Source organism: Neophocaena asiaeorientalis, unplaced genomic scaffold, assembly GCF_003031525.2.
Source record: "Neophocaena asiaeorientalis asiaeorientalis breed wild unplaced genomic scaffold, Neophocaena_asiaeorientalis_V1.1 scaffold606, whole genome shotgun sequence".
In the NCBI taxonomy this organism is placed as follows: Eukaryota; Metazoa; Chordata; class Mammalia; order Artiodactyla; family Phocoenidae; genus Neophocaena; species Neophocaena asiaeorientalis.
The window spans coordinates 10,491,795-10,514,313 of record NW_020173687.1 but is presented as its reverse complement, the minus strand read 5'-3'; the positions used below and the strand labels follow the sequence as shown (position 1 = coordinate 10,514,313).

At 52.4% G+C, this 22,519-nt stretch overlaps 1 protein-coding gene across 1 annotated transcript in view; it reads right to left on the bottom strand.

Moving 5' to 3' along the window:
• Window positions 1–6,783: 6,783 nt before the first annotated feature.
• The window catches only part of KCNG1 (potassium voltage-gated channel modifier subfamily G member 1), a 17,732-nt gene continuing 1,996 nt past the window's right edge, over window positions 6,784–22,519 (bottom strand). The window contains exons 2-3 of the mRNA XM_024750373.1: window positions 11,857–12,656; window positions 6,784–7,933 (exon numbers count right to left, since the gene is read on the bottom strand). Coding sequence (XP_024606141.1) covers window positions 7,163–7,933; window positions 11,857–12,630 — 1,545 coding nt within the window. The 5' untranslated portion in view covers window positions 12,631–12,656 and the 3' untranslated portion in view covers window positions 6,784–7,162. The remainder of the gene's footprint in view (window positions 7,934–11,856; window positions 12,657–22,519) is intronic.

Genomic DNA, 22,519 nt, shown 5'->3' with positions numbered 1-22,519 from the left:
CTACCTCTTTCCCTGGTCCCTGCAGGCAAATAGGTTAGGCCTCCTTAACAGAGATGAGGCTACCCTCATAACTCTCCCAGATCCTTTGCTGAAGTTCTGGGCAAACTTGGGCTCTTGCCTTGGGCACGTGGAGGAGGCTGGAGGGCCCCCCCCAAGTCTCTGCCAGAAACCATAGATCTTAGCGTTTGGGGATGTGCTTTCAGCTGGGCCTTCCAATTTATTCTCCTTCAAAATCAAAGCACAGCCCAGCAGTCTGGGATGGGTAAGACTGAATAGCTGAGGGCAACATTGCTTCACTTTGGCCAGTCCCCTTCCCTTCCCCAGAACTGCCCCTAGGAACCTTGGTTGACTCTCACTGTTGAGTAATTTTTATGCCTGTTTCAAAAGCCTCTGAACTTCCAAAATGAGGCATTTTCCATCTAATCTTCTTTATGGAGAAACAGCTTTTGTCTATTTAGCAGCTATTCTGTTAAATGCGGTCACATACCCACCTCCTTGGGCTTGTCCTTATTAAATGGACTTGTCATTTAGAGAATGATTCTAAGGACTTCTTTTTTGTGTCCCATGTATATATAATAATAGACATGGTGGAATGCCAATAGCTACCAAGTAATCCAGACCTGGGACGTAGTCCTATTAGATTCTTTTTGCCCCCTATTTTTAAAGGCAAGGCTAGTTGGTGGCTTTAAATTTATTACAACAAATTTATTTATTTGGACATTTCCAGGTCATTTGGGTAAATGGCACGTTCTTCTCAGGAAAGAAAATGAAAAAAATATTTCGGGGGCTTCCCTGGTGGCGCAAGTGGTTGAGAGTCCGCCTGCCGATGCGGGGGACGCGGGTTCGTGCCCTGGTCCGGGAAGATCCCACATGCCGTGGAGCGGCTGGGCCCGTGAGCCATGGCCGCTGAGCCTGTGTGTCCAGAGCCTGTGCTCTGCAACGGGAGAGGCCACAACAGTGAGAGGCCTGCGTACCACACAAAAAAATATATATATATTTCGGGCTCTGTTTTATGTTTTCAAACAAACTCCCACGTTATCTTTTTATACATTTGCTTAATGATTTTTTTTTTTTTTTTACGGTACGCGGGCCTCTCACTGTTGTGGCCTCTCCCATTGCAGAGCACAGGCTCCAGACGCGCAGGCTCAGCGGCCATGGCTCACGGGCCCAGCCGCTCCGCGGCATGTGGGATCTTCCCGGACCAGGGCACAAACCCGTGTCCCCCGCATCGGCAGGCAGACTCTCAACCACTGCGCCACCAGGGAAGCCCTCTTTTTATACATTTAATTAAAAATACATGGATGTTGATGGAGGACTAAATTCACACGGTGGAGGGACTTCCCTGGCGGTCCAGTGGTTAAGACTCCGCGCTCCCAATGCAGGGGGCATGGGTTTGATCCTTGGTTGGGAGAACTAAGGTCCTGCATGCCGTGCAGAGTGGCCAAAAAAATAAAATAAATAAATTCACATGGTGGAGATGGTTTCCAAGCAGAAATCATCCGGTGACGTGGGGGTGGGTTATTTGACCCCTTAATTGTGGTGCCCTTTTACAGGAATAGATTGTAATGAGAGTCATGCCACCATATGTATGAACAAATATGGTTGATATGTGTATGTATTTTGTAGGACTCTGTATAGAAGGGATCCACAGATTCATTTATTCAGCAAATATTTATTGAGCACCTACTACGTGCCAGGTGCTGTCGTAGACTGAGGATACTGCTGTGCAGGTCCCTGCCCTCATGGAGCTGACCATCTCGGGGAGAAAGAAAGCTCATGAGCAACAAATATATAAGGTATTGGGTGATAATAAGGCTCTCAGAGAAGGATGAAGCAGGTTAAGGGGCTGGGTGTTTTAAATATAGATTTTATTATTATGCAGGTACGGCGAGGCCAACAGATCAGTTGCCATTGAAGAGACAGTTTGTTATACTCATAGTTCCCAAGAGAAGGGGGCATGCCACATCATGGGGGGACACATGGGGAAGCACAGGGCTGGTCAGAGGCAGAGGGAGGGGGTAACTGTGGGCAAGAAGTTTACTGAGGTTTTCGAGGGAAGGAGTGGGTGAGGCAGGGTAAGCAGGCTTAGGATTGGCTAGTTTGAAAAATTTCAGCGAGCCCTGGGGCATAGGGCTGTGCTTGGTTGTCTGATCTGGCCCTGGGGTGATGAGGGCATGTGGACAGTGGCCTGGTGTGTGAGAGCTCCAAAAGGGAGGTGGAAGGAGGTGGCTAAGGGTATGGAATCCGGATTGGTTGGTTTGTGTTTGAAAAGCATGCTTGCGGGTGAGTGGTTTACCATCTCTAGGAACTGGCTGTCCCTGGAAGGAGCAGTCCTTGCAGGGTCTGCAAGGTCCCGGATGTCAAAGCATCAGAATACAGAAAAGAAAAGCCATGGTTAATACACTGGGGGCATGCTAGGAGTGTGGTCTTTTATACAGGCTGTGCGGATGAGGTCAGATAAGGGCTCTCTGTTTAAGTGACATTTGAGCAGAGACCCTAATAAAGAGAGGGAGCACGTGGATATACCTTAGGGAAGAGTCTTCCAGGCAGAGGAAACAGCAAGTGCAAAGGCCCTGAGGAGGGACTGTATTTGGTCTGTTCATTGAATAAAGAGTTTGGTGTAGCTGAAGGGAGAGATGAGAGGGAGACAAGGACACCAGGTCAGGGAGCTGGGGCCGCGAGAGACACTGGCTTTGACTGAGTGGGATGGAATGTCACCAGGTTGGGGGGAGACACTCTGTACAGAGGATGCGTATGATCAGAGTTGCGTTTCAACAAGGTCCGTCTGGTGCTGTGCAGAGAACAGATGGGAGGGGAAGCAGGAGAGCAGGGAAACCAAGGAGGAGGCTTCAGCAACAATCCACGTGGAGAGGATGGGGGCTGGACCACTGGAGGAGGTTAAGTGGCCAGATTCCTGATACAAGTTAACAGGACTGGATGGAGAGATAGGAGAACCAGTGTTAGGAGGAATACTTTTTTTTTTTTTTTTCTGGAGGAAAATGTATGTGAGGCCGTTTTAGCAAATGTAAATCTGAGTGAAAACCATGCTTCCTTTAGCTGATTTTTTCTTTTTGGCTGTGCTGTGAAGTTTGCAGGATCTTAGTTCCCCAACCAGGGATCCAGCTCAGGTCCTGGCAGTGAAAGCACCGAGTCCTAACCACTGGAACACCAGGGAATTCCCAGTTGATGTCGTTCTCCATGCTCGTACAGCTCCCTGCGCCTGCACCCCCATCATCCCACGTGAGCAGAAATCTTCTATTCACGTGTCTTTCTCTCCATTAAATAATAAGCACCTCTGGGGCAGGGACTGAGTCCAGCTCTGTTGTTTAATTGTTTTGTCCCCAGCTGCTCTGAGAGGGCCTGGCTCAGAGTAAGGTCTCTGGAAATGTTTGTTCAAAGAGTGTCAACTTTGCAGATCTGAGTTTTCTCCCTAGGAGGAAGGATTCTCGCAGTGGGGCCACGTGCCCACAGGCTCCCTCGACAGCTGGTGGGATGTCCAGGGCTTCCCCACCTCTGGGCTTTGCACTGACTGTGCCCTCTGCTTGGATGGCTGCCCCTTCCCCTCCTCCTGGTCCCCATTTCAATGTCACCTACTCAGAAAGTCCTTCCTTGACTCTCTTCAGGGGCTGCTCTCCACCTCTCCTCTGGCCCCCGTCGCTGTCTGCCAGGTCACCCTGTGCTCACCAACATCAGAAATTATTTTCTTCAATTTGCATTTCACTGTCTCTCTCTCTCCCCATCACTGTGCGGGCCCCATGAGGGCAGGGGCCTGGTTCTCAAATGTTCACTGGGGTAGGAGGTGGGGTTGGTGGCCATTCTGATCCCCTCCAGTGGGAAGGGTGCCCATGCCCAGCAGCTGCGGTGCCAGGTGCTAAAGGCTCCCACCTGTGCTTCCTGGGGGACTGGCTTGGCTGGCTGGAACTGTCCTATAGAATATGGCAGGGGTGTCCAGTCAGGACCGGAACTGAAGAGAGGTATGTGGGTCAGAGTTATGCAGTTGCAAAGGCAGATCCTGTCTTTATTTTGTTCATCATGGGTTTTTAGCATTAGTCTTGATATTTTAAAAATATTGCATTGAAATATGATTTATCTTGATTACTAAGGTTTTTTTTGACTCCCCCTTAAATTCTGTACCCGAGGTAAGAGGTCCCAGCCCTCCTCTGAGGTGGGCTGAGAATCTGTACTGTGAAATCAGCCTTTCCCAGTCCCCACTGTGAGTCTTAGGGAAGCCCTGAGCTCAACTATAGATGGGGGATGTCCATGTGACCTAAAAAATAAGACAAATTTGGGAAAGGTCTGCTTTGCCGTTTCCCCTAGAGCAGTGATTTTCACTCACCGTAATTTTCACTGCATGGAGTTAGCTGTCTGAACCGGGGTCAAAAGGGAGGTGCCCTTAGGACCGGGAGAAGAATTGTGCCCCCAACTTCCAACAGAACAGCCCTTATTCAGTCCAATTTTTAGCTGGGCTTCTTCATCAGATTTCATATTGCTAAAAAAGAGTGGAAAAGCCACTATAGCCAAGTCGATGATGGTCCTAGAAGTGGCTAGTTTGGTGTCCTGAGGCCTCCGGATTCTTAATTAGGGCAAAGGATCCTTAAGCACCATTCTGGGTGTGAAGGTCAGTATCTCGAGCCCCTTTGTCCCTCAAGGGAGGTCTTGAGAGGCGCCTGCGTCTGGGCCTCCACCTCAGCCACCAGCACAGATGAGAATCTGGGCAAGAAGATGCCAGAAACCTGGACCTTCAGTGACCCAGCTCCTCCTCTGCCCTCGGTGTGGTGGGCGCGTGACTCCCCTCCCAGCGTGGCCCGCTCTGGGCTCCCCCCACCTCAGATGGTATTTGCTTTCCCCTCCCTGGAGTTTTAAAGGCTCTTTGTGTGTCACGTTTCTCTCTGTTCTGCGTTTTCAGTTGTCTTCCGTTCTCTCTTAGCCACTTCGGAGGGGGGCAAAGCTCATTCCATAAATCTAAGGTATTATTACGGGTGACGGCAGTGCCTGATCTCTATGACACCCACCGGGCTCCGGAGGGTAGAGCTAATTAGTCGGAACACTTACTTTTCAGGCGTGAGTCACTGGAAGCAGGTGTCAGGGGGAGGCTTTAACGAGGCCCTCGTGACTTGCATATTTCCAGTCGGCATCACTGCGTGTACACTGTGCAGAGGTAGCACTGCCCCTGCCTCCCCACTGGGTAGGGGGAGAGAAAGAGGGAGGGAGAGGGAGAGGGAGAGGGAGAGGTGCTCAGACGTCCCGCTATCCAGTGTTAAAAGCAAAAACCTTTCTACTTTCTGGCCCTTTTTCTTGCTTCCCCTCAGTCTTTCATTCATTCCACAAATGTCTGTTGAGTACCTGCTGGCTGCCGGGCCCTGTGCTAGCTGTTGGGAGTCAGCCGTGAGCTCTATCGCTGAATCCCTGCCACGATAGCACTGACCTCCTTGGGCGGGAGACAGACCATAAGTGAGGAGCAGAGAAATAAACAAGGCAATTCCAGAAGCCCATAAGTGGATGGAGAAGATAAGCTGGGTGAGAGGGACAGCGCGGGCAGCACGCGCGCGCTGGAGGGGATTCTCTAGGCAAGTGGTCAGGAAGGTGATGGGAGGAGGCAGCTCTGCAGTGCTCGGCAGGAAGGGCGTTCCTGGCGGAGGGATCTGAATGTGTGAAGGCCTGGGGCGGGAAATGGGTTGGATGCTTCTAAAGAGCAGTGTGGAGGCCAGCGTAGTTGGATGGAGTGAGCGAAAGAGAGATACGTGGGAAATGGGGCTGGAGAGGGCAGCAGGCCCAGGCAATGCCGGGCATTTATGCTTTATTCTCAGCGTGATGGATGCCGCTGTGGGTTTAGGCAGGACAGTGATGGGACCAGATTTATTTTAGAGCTTGCTTTCCGCAGCTGGCCGAGGGGAGGAGCCGGGGCCAAGGCAGCAGGTGTTTGGGGTGGAGAAGCCAGCGATGCTGCGGTATCTGTGAGGCGGAAGGCAGGCGTGTGACCGCCACCTGGGCGCCAAGCCCCTCTCCAGACTGGCACCGAGGGGCTCTGAACTCTGCAAGCAGAGTAAATCTGGTGGGGTGCCCTGGGGCTCCCTCTCTACCTGGCACCATCCACACTGCATGAGATCGGGAGGTGTTCCTGGTCGGGTGGGTGCTCTGTAGGTCTTTGAGGGGCCCAGGGAGGCCTTTGGCGGCTTCAGACTATGCTCTCAGATGGCCCAGGAAACTGTGGTCCACCTTCCCAAAGCATCAACCTAATGTCATCTAGGTTTACATTTAGATTCAGATAAACAGTCTGAAGCATTTTTTTTTCAAAAATTAAAATAAATGTGGCATAGAATTTAAAAATCCACACTATTTTTTTTAAAGAGAAAATGAAGTGATTTCACCTTTGTAGTCAGCAATGCTGACTTGGTGTCTACAAGGCTGTTAGGGGTGCCTTGGGGGAAAAGTTTGAGAAAAAGGCCTTAAGGTGCAAACGAGGAGAACAGCAGATGGGAGAGAAGGAAAAAGGAGGGAAAGAGAGGCCTGGAGGTGGGAGGAATCAAAGAGAAAGAAGAGCGAGGGACTGCAGTCTTTACCAGCAGTTTCCCAAAGGTACCTGCCCTGTTTTCCTCCAACCCCACGGGGACCCCACCAGGCATGAAGGACCCAAGGAAACAGGCCCTTTTACTTCTGGTTCCCACACTGGCTGGCCTTGCTGGGAAGCGCCGTTTCCTCTCTTAAGAGAGCTCCGTGGAAGGCTTTTTCTCTCTTCTTCACCGGTTTTCTTTAGTTGCACATGATCCACACTGAAGACAGATGTGTAGCTGCTGCTGTTGGTATTTTTTCTCTAGGCAGCCCCAGAAAGCAAGACTTTGCTGGGCATGTTATTTACATGTTGGAAAGAACAAGCCATTTCCTTATTAGGGAAACAGGCATGGGGGCTGGGGCGGGCGGGGGGACCGACAGGGCTGTGTGCTGGGCTTCACTTCTGGACTCTGAGGACCAGGGACCCCCTGCGGATGGATGCTGGGACATCCTCCCTGGGGCGTGGCTCGGTCACTCCTAGGCCAGGGCTGCGCTCGGAAGCAGCACGTGCCTTAGAAGGCGTCTGCAGTGATGGCGATAGCTTCAAGCCTCAGAGGGCGGGTAGGGCTGGGGGTGTCCTGGCGGTGGCGGTGGCGGGCTGTGTCCTCTGGGCTCAGTTGTTGTCTCTGGTGTCTGAGGAGGCACTTCCAAACAAGATGTCACTGTCGTGGGACATGCTGCTCAGCTGCGACTTGGTTTTGATGAGGAACTGGGTCCTCCGGAACATCACCCTTTCTTGCTCCTGCTTGAGCTCCAGGTAGGAGCGGGAGAAGGTGTGGAAGATGGAGGTCACGGGGAAGGCCATGAGGAGGATGCCGCTGAGGATGCTGCTGAGCGCCACCACCTGGCCAGGCGTGCTCCTGGGTACCATGTCGCCATAGCCCACAGTTGTCATGGTGATGACGGCCCACCAGTAGCAGGCAGGGATGCTGGTGAACTCGGGGCTATCGGCCATCTCGTTCTCGATGACGTAGAGGAGGGGGGCAAAGAGGGCGATGGCCACGCAGAGGAAGAGCAGCAGGAGGCCGAACTCGCGGGTGCAGCGGCGGGCCGTGAGCCCCAGCGTCTGCAGCCCCAGCGAGTGGCGGGCCAGGCGCATGACGTACAGGATACGCAGCGCCCGCAGGACGCGCAGCACCAGCCCCACCTTGTCCAGGTAGCTGTTGCCTGTGCCGGGCTTGCGGCGGTCCGCGGCGGCGCCGTCCACCAGCAGGGTGATGTAGTAGGGCAGGATGGCCACCATGTCAATCAGCGTCAGCGGGCTCCTTAGGAAGGCAAACTTGCTGGGCGCCTGGATGAGACGCAGGAGGAACTCGAGGGAGAACCAGCCCACACACACGGACTCCACGATGAAGATGTTGCGGCACATCTGGGAGCACTGGCCCTGGGAGAGAGGGGAGAGGTCAGCGGTCCCACCAGCAAGGGGCACGGGGCTCTGTCCTGGCTGGGCTACCCGGGTGAAGGGTGGTCTGGGCATGTGCCTGTCCGTGTCCTGCGGCCCCGAGTCCTCTTTCTCTGGCTATGCTCACTCCCTGGTTGATCCCGTGCAGACCTAGGGCCTGAAGTACCATCTCAACACTGACCATTCCTAATCTCTCTCTAGCCCAGACCTCGCCCCTGAAGTCCAGCCCCCAGACGGGCTGCCTCCTGGGATGTCTGGTAGGTGTCTCAAACTCATCATGTCCCGAAACGGGCTCCTGATTTCTTTCTTCTTAAAATTTATTTTTATTGAGATGTAACTGACATACAACATGGTGTACAAATTTAAGGTGTACAATGAGTTGATACATGTATATATTGCAGTATGAATAATTATCGTTCCGTTTATTGTGTTGAGAACATTTACGATCTAGTCTCTTTGGGCTCCTGATTGCCTGCACACCTGCCCACTGTGGATTCCCTTCTTAGCGATCAGCATTCCCATTTTTCCGGGTGCTCAGGACAGACTTGGCCTCATCCTGACGCCTCCCCTGTAATCCTCATGAAATCCCACTGGTGCTTCGTTTAAAATGATTCCAGAGTCAAAGCACTTCTCACTCTGTCCACTGCCCCCCCTGGGTCCAGCCACCGCCCTCTCTGACTGGCACAGTTGCAGGCACCTCCTCCCTGGGCTTCCTGGTCCCTGCAGTCCACTTCGCACACACGGCCAGAGGGACTCCGAACATGAATCGGATGCTGTCCCTCCTTGCTGAGCATCCTCCATGGCTCAGAGAGATAGCTCAAGTCCCCCAGGGGCACAGGTGGCCAAGCCACCACCTCTCCCACTTCCTTGCCCCCTCCCTGTCTCGCTCACCTGCTCCAGCCCCACAGGCCTCCTCACTGCTCCTCCAACACCCCAGGCTCACCCCCAGCTCAGCGTTGACTTTTCTTGACTTTCCCTGCAGGATTCCTCTTCCCCCAGACACCCGTATCGCTCTGCCCTCCCTTCCTCCAGCTCTTTACTTCCATATCACCTCCCCAGGGAGGGCTTTTGGGACCTGCCCTGTTTAAAAGCCCTCCCCCCTTTGTCCGGTACCCCGATTCCCCTTGCTCTATTTGATCGTAATGCTCATCATCTTTTAATATGCTTAATAAGTTACTTATTTACCATGTTTATCATCTGTCTCAGCCCTGCCTGCCTGCCCCCCTGCCCCAGGAGACTGTAGCCCCACAGGGCAGGACAGTTTGTGTATTGTTCACTCTCAGGACCCCAGTGCCTGGAAAGGCCCAGCACGCACCCAGTGATCCATTCATATTTGTTACCAGGATGGACGGAAGAGCCCTGGCCTGGTGTTTAGACGGGGTGTCAGATGAAGGCCAGGCAGGCAAAGGGAAAGCCGCGGAGGTGGCCCAGGTGGGGTGGAGGCCTGCTGGGGGGCGCAGCCATCTAGCTCGTCGCCCCCTGATGGCTGTCCCAGGAGAATTCGGTCTTGAGGCTGCCTCACCGAATTTTTTAAGAGAAGCTGGAAATTTGGAGTTTTACATGAAATCTCCTGGGTTTTAAATGTTGTGACAATTCAATACAAAGAAAGCACTCCATGGTTCACTCAAACACATCTGTGCCCTGTATCTGTCATGTGGGCTGCCAGCTGTTGCTCTGGTCTGCAATACAACTGGACGGTGGACCGTCCCCAGTGGGTTTGGACCTCAATCTCAAAGGGGCCTTTGGCAGAGAGGGAAGGCACAAATGGTTCTACCTGGGGCATCTTGTCGGTTCCCGGGCACAGCTGGGTTCTACCAGACCTGCTCTGCTAGGCTTTTCTCTAGGAATATGTGAGAGGCTGGAGAGATGAACTAGTACTGGGTGAGGCTTTGAGATCTCAGACCTCTGGGACAGGAAGCCCCCACCTCTGGGAAGCCTTCCTGGAGTGCTTCCCCTCCAAGTATCCCCAGCACAGTTGGTGGTCCTCTCACAAGAGCCCCCTTGGCTTGTGTGTCATACTTATGGTCACGGGGCTGTCACCTAGACTTGAGCTTCCTGAATCTGGAGACTCACTCTGGTCATCCTGTCTGCCCTGTGGAGCCTGAATACAGTAGGCACTCAAACGTGTACTCAGGTGAAACAGTGAACCCCACTGGTCCCCCAAATGAAGCAGAAGAACAGCATTTTTACTGAGTCATGAAAAAGGCCGGGTATTTTTTTTAAAGCAAGTATCAGAAGTTGAATAAAACTGTGGCTTTGTTAGTATTTTCCTGATAAAATCAGTATTGTGTATGTTGGAGCCAAGAAGAAATCTACACTAAATACAGGTGCTTGCAGACAGGTCTCAAATGACGGGCATTTTCTCTTTTTTTGGTAGGCATGTATAATCGTCATAGTGAGCACTTCCTGCACACACGTCGCCAGGCAATGTTCCAGTCACTTCCCATAGACCCATTCACTGAACCCTCAAGTGCTGTGAGGTGAGCCTGTTCACAGCCTCTTGGACATGTAGGGAAACTGAGGCACAGAGACGTTAAGTAACTTGCCTACAGTTACACAGCCAGAGTGGACGAAGTGGGATTCAAATTCAGGCCGTCTGGCTCTAGCCCTGCCCCCTTCATCACTACCCCTTATGCTTCTCAAAAGTTCATTTTACTGGTTGAGTGCTGTTTTCTTAACACTGGTTTTAAAATTCAGTGTATTAAAAAAGAAGTGCCAGAAACTCCCTGCGAGTTATAAATGCAACAAAAAGTAGCAAGAAAACAAAAAATGCAACAAAAGTAGCAAAAAATTGCTACTTTTTCCATAATATATGTGTGTGGGAAAACCCTCACGTGGTGAGTGGTTCTAATGTTTGATCAGAGAGTTCATGTAAAGCCCCTAGCACATGCAGGGTACACAGCCAGTGCTCAATAAATGCTGGCTGGCATGATATTTATGTTGAGTTCCTACCGCCATACTACCTATTTCTCCAATGCCTACACAATTTGCACCATCTGAACCTTTTGGTCTGTCTTGAGACTTGCTTCCAGAACCCCTATGTATGGGGAAAGGGTCCCAACTCAAAGGCTGAGGGTCTCATACATAAGGAGGCTGAACTGTGGGGCTAGATGAGGTCTCAGGCTGCCACGTGGCACCCATGCTTCCATGTTTAAGAACCAGACTAGGGACTCGGTCAGACCTGGGTCTGGGCAAGCTGCTTTGCCTCAGTGTTCTCAGCTGTCAAGTGGGTGTGAGAACACCTCCCATACCAGGATGCTGGAAGATTCGCTGAGAAGATAAGATGCAGACAGAGTGGCAGCCCAGCCCTTGGCTCCTAGTAACAGCTGGCTAAGTGAGTGGTATCCCTGAGAATTGGACACACACCCCGTCAGGCCCTGGAATAAGCACTTTATGGGAATTCTCTTATTTAACAGAAAGAAATGCTCATTATTTGAGGTCATGTGCACACACACACATCTATCAATAAAACTCATATTCAGGACCCAAAAAAGCTTTCTGGGATATTTTCATGCAAGGGAATTAGCAAGGCTGAGAAAGGATGCAAGTTGGTGAAATAAATTTTGATGGTATACGTCATGTGCTTAGCTTGGGGCCAGGTACATCACATCATAAATCACATCATCCATCCATCCATCCAACAGGGAGTGGCTGAGTGCCTCCTCCCTGCTGGACAATGTTGGGGGGGAGGCAGGGCACAGCACAGACCTGCACAGGCATGGAGCTTGTGTTTGAACGTGGAGATGGGCAACACACATGTAAACACACTTATAAACAGATGTAAGCACAATGATGGACTGGGCTGCTGCTCAACCAGTGCACTCAGGGAAGACCTCCTGGAGGAGGTGACAGTGCAGGTGAGAAGGCTGTGCACTTCTGGGAGGAGAGTGGTCCTGGGCTCTTACCTTCTCCTCCTCCTCCCTCAGGCTGGGTAAGGTGCTGATGGAGAGGTTGACGGCGGTGACGGTGACAAAGAGCACCGACAGGCAGGCGAACACCTTGCCGGGCAGCCCTGAGTGCGGCCTCTCTACCATGTCGCGCAGTCTCCGCATGCAGCGGCCCAGGCGGCCCTCGCCCTCCGTGGGGCCCTCGCTGTCGTGGTCCTCGCTGTCCAGCGGGTCGTCCTCATCCTCCCGCTCCACCATCTCGGCGAACTCCTCGATCTTCTGCAGGTAGCGGCGCTTACAGCAGCCGTCCAGGTGGTCCTCGGCGATGCCCCAGTAGAGCAGCTCCTCCTGGAAGGACAGGGCGCACATCTCCCGCAGCAGCCGCAGCTTGCCGGCCCTCAGGAAGGTCAGGATGGTGCCGAAGGCCCCCGGGTTGCGGTCGAAGAAGAACTCGTTGCAGGTGACGTCGTAGTCATCGCACACGTTGAGGATGTCGTCGAAGTTGGTGCAGGCCTTGAGCTGGCCCAGCCGCGTTAGCGGGAACTCCTCCAGCGTGGTCCAGGGCAGCGAGTACTTGATGCCGCCCACGTTGATGATGATCTGGCGCCTGCGGTCCTCTGGCTGGCCGCCCTGGCGGGGCTCGTCTTGTGGCCGCAGCCGCTGGGCTCGGCGGTAAAAGACGCCCTTGAGTGATTGGCTTTGGGGGAAGAAGGCCGGGTGGAAGGAGGCGTCGGAGGTGCAGCTCAGCGCGCTGTAGTCGTAATCAGAATTGTCTCCCGGTAAGAGGGTCATTTTGGGCCTTCACATCCCTCTCGGGCCTGGGGGGAGAGGGGAGGAAAGACCCACAGTGACTCCTGAGTCTCCCGGATGATGCTGATTCTGCAGATATTTGCTGATATGGACTGAATTGTGTTACCCAAATTCACAGGGGGAAGCCCTAACCTCCAATGGGTTGGTATTAGGAGGTGGGGCCTTTGGGGGGTGATTAGGTTTAGATGAAGTCATGAGGGTGGAGCCCCCGTGGTGGGATTAGTGCCCTTATAAGTAGAGGAAGAGACACTAGAGGTCCCATGTGAGGGCACAGTGAGAAGGTAGCCACCTGCAAGTCAGGAAGAGAGCCCCCATCAGAACCCGACCATGCTGGCACCCTGATCTCAGACTCCCAGCCTCCAGAGCTGTGAGTAATAAATGTCTGTCTGCTGTTGTGGTTACAAGCATAGATTTTGGAGCCACGCGGCCTGGGCAAGTTACTCGACCTCAATGTGTTTCAATTCCTCATCTGTAAAATGGGTGTGACCATATGATCTACTTCACAGTATTACTGAGAGGATTCAATGAATTATGTACTGTCTAAGACCACTTACTACAGTGCCTGGGACATGGTAGGTACTCAATACTTGCTGTCTACTATTATTTTAAAAATTATTTTATTTATTTTTTGGCCATACAATGTGGCTTGCAGGATCTCAGCTCCCTAACCAGGGATTGAACCCGGGCCATGGCAGTGAAAACCTGGAATCCTAACCAGTAGGCCACCAGAGAACTCCCACTGTCTACTATTATTAGTATTTAACTCAAACAGACACCTTGTATTCCTTCCATACATGGAAAACTGGTATCACTTGCCATAAATCAGGGTCAATGTCCAAAAAATGCACAGTTATCACAACGGTGCCATGTTTGCTCATATATCAGTAAACACCATCGTAAGGATACAGGAATGAATCGGACAGGCATGCTCACTCCTCCAGAAAGCCCTCCTTGGCTCTTCCAGCTAAATCGAATGTCAGCCCCCCTTCCACCATTTATCTTCACTGCACTTGTCACCTGTTTTCGAATGATCTGTGTGCAAGCCTGGCTCCTTTAGTAGACCGCTTGCTCCCTGGGGGAAGAGTGTGCTTTACTCGTCTCTGAATCCCTGTGCCCAGCAGTGTAAAAGCTCCAAGAAATGCTTAACAAATGATTACGTTTCCTGTTGGTGAGGCCAACACGATGAGGGCACTTCTGAGAAACTGAGGTCAAAATCTCAGCTTCTATAGACTTCTTCCTTCCCAACCCTCAAAGCTAAGGGTTTGTGCCACTAGAATGAGATCGCTTATTCATTCATAGCTCATGGGCTGCATTTGGTTCACAAATATTTTGCCTGGCTTGGAGAAGATTTTGAAAATGGAGACATTTCCTGTAAAAATTCGTATATCTTGGTTTCTTTTGAAAAATCAGACTATCTGGTAATGTCTGGCCCAAATTCCAGCTGAGAAATGACTGCCCCATTTAGGCAGGGCATGAACGCTACAATACACCACAGTCCCTACCCCTCCCTGTTGTCTTTCTAACACCCACTTTACTTCTCTCATGTATGTTTCCTTCCTGGCCCCTGTAGGCATTTGAGTCTGAGACCCCTACATGACAGCAACAGAGCTCTCCAGAATTCAGCTGATCCAGGGAAAAGTAGTAAGAGTCTAATACTTTGCTTTTAAAAATCACCATTCCTCTCCCCAGCTCAATTCCCCACGGATGCAAGTGGTACCAGCAAAGCCTATCAATTACAAATGGAAACTATTTCCGATACCTGAGTGTCCATCTGTGCTATGGACATGTTCAGGGGAAACACACGCGGGTACACACACATACACGCAGCCCTGCATGGATGAGAAGCAGTGCTTAACAGGAGCCACGGCGGTTCCCACATCTGAAAGGGGTGCCTTCCTAACAAATTCTTTCACAAAAGCAAATCCTCACGCCACTCATTTATCTTTGGGGCAAGCTATAGTTTCACAGATCAGGTTTTGGAAAACTAGGGTACACCCGTGTTTGAAAAAAATGATTTGATTTTAAAGAGTTGAGTGTTTTTAACTTCACCTAAAATTGGAACTCATCTCCTCAGGCAAAGCCTGCCAGAATCCCTTGAAGGGGAAAGATCGCTTTTAAGTGGGACCGCTTTTCAGCTCTGCTGCATTCTCTTTGCCACCAAAGACAAGAGGGAAAACGACATTCTGTTTGGCAAGAATAGTGATGAATGTAAAGGAATATTCCTCTCATCCTGCAAGCCCTGGAGAGCTCTTGTGAAACCCCACATCTGTAATCACTTCTCTTCTTGCAGAATTTCTTCTTTCAACCCTCCTCAATTTCCCTCCAGCAGAAAGCTCCCCCAATGAACGATTCCTCGTTTTTTTTCTCTCATGACCCAAGTCAATTGTGAGTTAAAGCCTCAGCCTCCTATGTGGAAAGTTGTCCTGTCTCAGAGACTTGTTAGTATGGAGAGGAGAGAAAAAACATGCTTCGTTCAGGCTGCTTGTATGCAGAGGGCCAGAGGGCCCTGGGGAGGCCCAGATGCTGGAATTTGCTAAGCGAGGGGTGGGCACACTTCTCCTGCGCCTTTAGTCTTGGGGTTACCCAGTCTGATGGGTGTGGGGCGACAGTTCTGCACGCTAGAGTCTCGGGTGAGGATCATAGCTCAAACAGGCTCCAAAGTCCTGCTTCTGGAATATAATGCTTCTTTTCACCCAGCCTGATACCCTCACAAAAAGGCTGATCTTTTAAAATTACCCTACAGTGTTAGGTCTGTCAGTTCTCGAGCATGGTGAAATTCAATGATTTTGCCTCTTAGGGTCTATATGTGTACTTGGGAAGAGGAAGCCATTTGAAAAAGGGGCTCCGATGGTGGGCATGAGGAGGAGGAGTCCTGAGGGAGCCGTCATGCATTCAGTCAACACTTATCATGTGTCGGACTGGGCTAGGTCTGGAGGCACAGCAGAGGACAAGACGGACCCAGCCCTGTCCTCACGGAGGTGATGTTCTAGTGGGGGAGACAGTCTCTAAATAAGTACACAGGCTGTAGTGGGTGTTGTGATGAAAACAGAACAAGGTGACAGATGGGAAATGACTGGGGGTCAATGTTAGCTGGAGGGCTAACCCAGGAGGGCTTCTCGGAGGAGGGGACCCTGGGGGCAGAGCCAGCCCTGGGAGGACCTGGGGGAGGGTGTCTCAGGTGGTGGGAACGGGAAGAGCCTGCTCCCCGACCTGGGGATGGGCTTGGATGGTCAAAGACCAAAGTGAAGCCCGAGTGGCTGGGCAGAGTGAGTGAGGGGAAGGTAGGAGAAGATGTGTGGGGGCATCGGCAGGCATCAGACGGAGCTGGGGTTTATTCCTCGTGGGCGAGGCATCCTCAGGAGAAGATTCAGGCTGGGTTGGGGACAGCAGGCTGAAAGCCCCTGTAGTCATTCTGGAAAGAGACCATCGAGGTTTGGATCAGTGGAGGGCTCTGGAGAATTGGATGGATTTGGGGTGGACTTTGGTGGAAGAGCTGACAGGACCTGCTGCAGGACTGGAGTGTGGTGAGGGGGAAAGACTAGGCTGCAGGATGATTCCAGTGGTGCCATTCACCCAGGTGACCGATAGGTGGTGCTGTGATGAGGCCTGAGTTAGAGGCAGCCTTTCCTGGCTGTGGGATGATGGACAGGAGAGGGTGTGGGCAAATCAGGGAGAGAGAGCAGGGATGGGGGCCTCGCACATGGATGGATGGGTGGTGTCAGACCACCAAAGCTGACCTGATGATCATGTGTGGTCGGGGAGGGGATGGTATTAGCTGGTAGCTTTGACCTGGCTGGGCTGAGGTGGGCAGGAGGGCCAGGCTAGCAGAGATATGGCGAGGCGCAGAAGCCGGTATTCCCTGTGCTCAGTGCCCGCCGCCCAGCACCCACTTCCCTGCTGAAGCTGCACTCCACCCCAGGCCCGAGTGGTCAGTGTGGGTAGACACCACTAGGGGGGCTCTGGTAGACAGAATAATCCCCCCAATTCCCACCCTGCCCCGCCCAAAAGATGTCCGTGTCCTTATCCAAACCCCTAGAACCCCTGAATATGTTAGGTTATGTGGCAAGCAGGAATCAAGCTTACAGATGGAAATAAGGTTGCTAATCGGTTTCCTTTGAGGTGGGAAGATTTTCCTGGAGTCTCTGGGGCCTCCATGCAACCACAAGAGTCCTTAAAAGATGGCAGAGGGAGGTAGGAGGGTGCATCAGAGTGATGCAACACTGTGAGAAAGACCCGACTGGCCAATGCTGGCTTTGAAGATGGAAGGGGCCACGGGCCAAGGAAAGCAGGCAGCCTCTGGAAGCCAACACAGGCAAAGAATGGACTCTCCCCTAGACCCTCCAGAAAGCAACGCAGCCTGCCCACACCTTTATTTTAGTCCTGTAATGCCCATTTGATACCTCTCTTCTCCAGAAGTGTGAGGTAGTAAGTTCGTGGTTTTTAAAATTTAATTAATTTTTTTTGGAGTATAGTTGATTTACAATGCTGTGAAGTTCCTGTTGTTTTAAACCACTCAGTTTGTGGTGATCTGTTACAGCAGCAATAGGAGACAAATACAGGGGGTGTTGAGAAAAAGCTGGTTAGACTCCAGCTTGGGGGGCAGCTTGCTGACTACCCCAAGACGGGGAAGCAGAAGAGCCCACTAGCTCTGAAGTCTGAACATCTGGGTTCAAGCCCAGTCACTCTGTGACTTTGGAAAAGTCATGTCCTGCCTCTGAGATGCAGTTTCCTTCTCTGTAAAATGGGACTATGAGTTGCTCCAACCTCCCTGAGTTATGCTGAGGACTAAAGCAGATTTCACGGGTGATGTGCTTGGCCCAATGCCTGACACCCTGTGGACCCTCAGTGGGCCTGCTGTATTATTATTAGCTATGAGGGAGGTTTGTCGTCCTCCCCCTCCAGCAGCCAGCTGCGACTCCTTCCTTGACCTGATCAAACAGGACTGGAACCCAGCATTGTCTGACCCCCAGAGCCCGTTGCTGGAGGGAGTGCAGTCTGGTATAGCCTCTGGGAAAGCCATCAGGGGTACTGAGGGGAATGTACCTTATGACGCAGGAAACCCACTCTTTGGTATATTGCCCAGACCTGGGTCCACAGGGGTTGTGATAGACATTGTCTGTAATATATTATTTACACTCAAATAGTTGACTCAGCATCTGCTTCTGGGGACTCATATCTAAGCGAGGAACACGGCACGAGAACGTGCAGCTTGCGTCGCTTTGGTGCTAGGAGGCCTCCCAGTGCCCCTCCCAGGGGGGAAGTGAACAAGTGATGCAGATGGCGGATGCCTGGAGGTTGCACAGGAATTAGAAGCAACGGACTAGATGTAGGTTTAGCAACACATTTAGATCTCAAAAACATGGTGCCGAGTGGAAAAAGAAACAGAAGTTTATAGCACTATGCTATTTATGTAAATGAACACACACACAACATTACATATTTTACGAAGACTTGAGCACATGTAAGGACCTCTGTCAACCACAGGGAGGGTGCCCGGGAGGGCAGGGGGAGGGGAATAAGTGTGGGGATTGGGATGAAGGGAACAGTGACTAAGGTGGCCTGGCACGGACCAGTGATGAAGAGCGGTATGAAGTAGAGTGTGGTTAGCACAACCCTGCATTTTAATCCAGGTTTTAGAAAAAAGAAGAAGAATACGAAAAAAATCAAGCCACTGCGTTCGGAATCTCCCTGGACTCAGTAGAGTTAGACTCCCAGGCCCCTCCCCAGAGCCTCTCCATCAGAATCCCCAAGGGGGAGGCCCAGGAATTGGCATTTTCGAAGGCTCCCTGAGAGCCTGCTGACGTTTGAGAGAGAGAAAAGGGAGGGGGCCAGGAAAGCCTGCAGACCCTCTAGCTGCTCTGGGCTTTGGCAGGAAGCCCCCTGCCCAACTGCTCAACCTCCTTGGGGTTCTGGAAGCCTCTGTGGATCCCACGCTAGGGGAGCTTCACTGGAGAAGTGGAGACGCTCTGTTTAGAGAGAAAAACCTTCTGCACTGCCTTGATCAAATGCCCCTTTGTGAGCCCACAGATCCGATGACACTCCCCATGCAATTTCTTTTCCTTCTTCCTGGGAGAAAGATGACGTTCACGAGCTATGATGGAGGGCTGAGTATACATTTCCAAAGAGAAGTGAGCATTGAAGCCAGGAGGAGTTCTGAGGGGCAGCCCCCCCAACACACCGTGAGGCTGCTCTGTGGTCAGCGTCTGACTGAGGGTGGGGTGCAGGGCCTGGGGGGTAGGACTCAGGCGTGGGGAGCAGGATGGGAGGAAGGTCTAAGTCAGGCTTGCCTCGCTGTTACTACTGCTTTTGTTCATACCCACTCGGCCTGATACAGCCGTCTGCACCTACTGAGGCGCCGGCCCTGTTCTGGGCCTGTTTCCCCCTATAAAGTGGGGACAAAGTGTGCCAACCTTACTGGGCTGTTATGAGGATGTGGTGAATGGAGGTTTGCTGCAGGTATGATCACTGTCACTTGATCTCTCATCCCCAGGGCCACATCCCATCAAGGACAGGAAGGATTCCACAAACTGTTATGTGCTGATCCCAACTGCTAAGACACCTCTTGGGTCTCTCCAGGGTTTTGACCAACTGCTGTCCTCTCTCGTCTCCACTCTTCCAGTCCTAGGCCTGTCCCTCTTCTGAGCAGGAGGGGGCAATGCAGAGAGAGCACCAACCACTCACAGTGCTGTAGCAACACACATCACAGCCTCCCATAATCACACACTAGGCGCCAGGCGCTGTGAAGAGTCTTAACTGTGCGAGCCCACGTCCTTCCCTAAGAGGCAGGTGTTACTATCAACACCCCCATTTTACAGATGAGGAAACTGAGGCTTTGAGAAGTGAAAACTCATGACTCTGGTGATGAAACCAGACTCCAGCTAGGTCTGTGGGATTCTGAGCAAACCTCTCTGACTCTGCATTTTACTGGGCCCCTGCATTGCTCATTCCTGGTGGAGTGGGGAGGGTGTCCAGCACCAGAAGCAAGCCAGGGACGGGGTCTCTCGTCTCTGTTTTCTATGCACAAGCTTTTGAAAAGTCTTTGCGGATGGGGAGAAGCAGGCAACTGCCCATAGCTGGGGAGCCGTCTTTATTCCTACTGCGTATTTGTACAAGAGCAGAGTAGGAAATCAACAAAACTCCTGCTTGCGTCAAGTTCCCAGTTGCCATTTTGGTCTCGGGGCAGAACTCCTATGGTGTAGACAGGCACCAGCCAGGGGTGAGGGTGTGGCCTCTGGACCACGCTGCCTGGCTCACCATTTACCACCTGTGCAGCCTTCTGCAAATAACTTCACCTCTCTGTGCCTGAGTGTCCTCAGCTGTAAAGTGGGGGTAATCATCGCGCTCTCCTCCTAAGCGCTTGGAGCCATGCCTGGCACATGAGAAGGGCTCTGTGCTGGCTAGAATGGCTTCTGCACAGCACGCCTGGCACCTCCCCTGCCCGCTCCTCCCCTTGCATTTCCTCTCTCAGAGGAGGAATGTGAAGCAGACAACTCCTTCCCGAGGGCTGGACCTCAGTGCCGGCTCTCCATCTCACCTGGCGCTGAGGTCAGGTCACTCGCTTGGCTGGGCCTCAGTTTCCCCGTCAGCAATGTAAACTGGTGAGGCGCGTTCCTGTGCTTGGCAGAACAGTTGCCTCCCAAAGATGCCCATGTCCCAAGCCCTGGATGGAACCTGTGAATATGTTACCTACCATGGCAAAAGGGATTACGCTGCTGTGATTAAACTGAGGGCCTTGAGATGGGGAGATGACCCTGGATCGACTGGTGGGCCCAATGTCACACAAGGGTCCTTATAAGAGGGAGGCAGGAGGATCAGAGTCAGAGGAAGAGATGTGATGACAGAAGCAGAGGTTGGAATGATGCGAGCCAGGAGCCGAGGCAGGCAGCCTCCAGCAGCTGGGAAAGGCAGAAACGGATTCTCCCCCGAGAAGGAACACAGCTCTGCTGACCCCTTGATGTTAGCCCAATGAGACCCATTTGGACTTCTGATCCCCCCAAACTGTAAGATAAGAAATTTGTTGCTTTCGGCCACCAAATGGGTGGTAATAGGTGGCAGTAAGAAATGAACCAAGTACAATGCAACTCTCTTAAAAAAAAAAAAAAAAAGTTTTTCCTGAGCTCCTCGGTCTTTGGTTTCTTTCTGCCCATCCCGCTCCACACCTGCCAACTTGTGTGATCCCCTGACCCTGATCGGGTGTCGAGGGCACCCCACTGATCTCTCCATGCAGCCCTTCCCCTGCCTGTGCAGCTTCATCGGTCAGGGTTAGGGCTCCTGGCTGGGCTGACTCAGAGGTGGGTCACGCCGCATTAATCCTCAATTAAAACGTTAATCAAAACAGATCCAGCCATTAGGCTGGCCCAGGTCCTGGCATGCTGGACCTCTGTGCGATGCTGTGCCCGCGTGGGGCGATCCATCTTCCTTGGCTTCCTCCTGTCTTCCCTCGTTACAGTCCAACCATGCTGGACCTCAGCCCTGCTTCCTGCGAGCTGGGGCCCAAGTCACTGGGGTGGGGGGGATATTTGCTGGGAGCTGGGCTCTTTCCTCCACCCCGCCACCCCCAAAGACAGAACATGCCGGAGACACCCCTCCCCCCAGACAGAGGCAGCCTCTGGAGCCTCCCTGCTCTGCTTCTGGCAAAATAACAGTTTGCCTTCTACCAGGAGGGGCTTTGGGGTGGGAGCCGGAAGGCCCATTTCTCTTTGCCTCCTTGCAGCCCCCCAATTTGGGAACACAGGCGTAAGCAGAGGCACAGTCTTGGAGAGCCGTGAGGACCTTGGGGCAGCAGGAAGGGGACACCAGCTTAAACAATCCCTCGTTTCTTATTCCTTAGCAAGTGTTGAGGCCGCGTGTCCGTGGTCAGCTGCGGCAGGGAAGGGAGGAAGGAACGAGGGAGAGCATGGTGTGCCCGCCCGCCTGGGGAGACGCAGGTGTGAGGCTGTGACCACAGGGCAGGGGAAGGGCTGAGGCACCATTCGGATCCTATCTGGAGCACATTCACTCCAGGTTCTGACTTTGTCAGTCAAATACTGGCTGCTATGGAACAAAAATGGCCACCAGGGATTGATTGCTTGCAGCTAGACTTTCTTGCCTCCCCCTTTATATTAATTCTCTTTAGAGTGGCTTCTCCAGCCGCCATTTTCCACCCAGGGGCTCCATCTCTGTGTTTAATGAGCCAACCAAGAGTGGATTCCCAGACCCTATATCTTTGGCAACCGGAAATGTTGACTCTTCCTCACATATTCGGAAGGGGGATATGGAGAAAAGACGGCCCAGTCAAGACACCTTTTAGGGGTCCAGGGGGTTAATTCCTTAGTCTCGGTTTGAGTCTCTCAGTCCTACATCCAGGACACATCTCTCTGCTCTTCTGTTCCCTGGGGCATCTCCCTCATCTCTTGCCACAGCCCGGCTGTGTGGCTGGTGCAGATAATTCAGAATGGCAGTGGGACAGGAGCTTAGCCCCCAGATCTGCCCCAATCAGACTCCAGGACTCCCCCAGCCTGGGTTCTCAAGGCTTGGGACAGGAATCAGGGCTGTCTTGTTTCTAGCACACTCACAGTCCCCTGTGGGTTTGGAGTGGGTCCCATGACAGACATCTTTCCACTGGAATGGGCTGGCTTAGGGAATGACTGGTGAGGGCAATCCCCAGGGGCCATCCTCACCTGTCTTTCAGACACACCCTCCCTCCCTCCCTCCCTCCCTGCTCGACAGGTGCCTCTGCGGAGCTCCAAGACAGAGGACACAGGGTCAAGCTCAGGTCTGACAGGTTCTGAGAACTCCACTCAAGAAAGCCAGCACGTCCTGGTTACCTGCCCCTCCCCTGGCTCCAGCACTGGGGCTGGAGGCTCCAGCAGTGCCAAATCTGTCTTGGAAA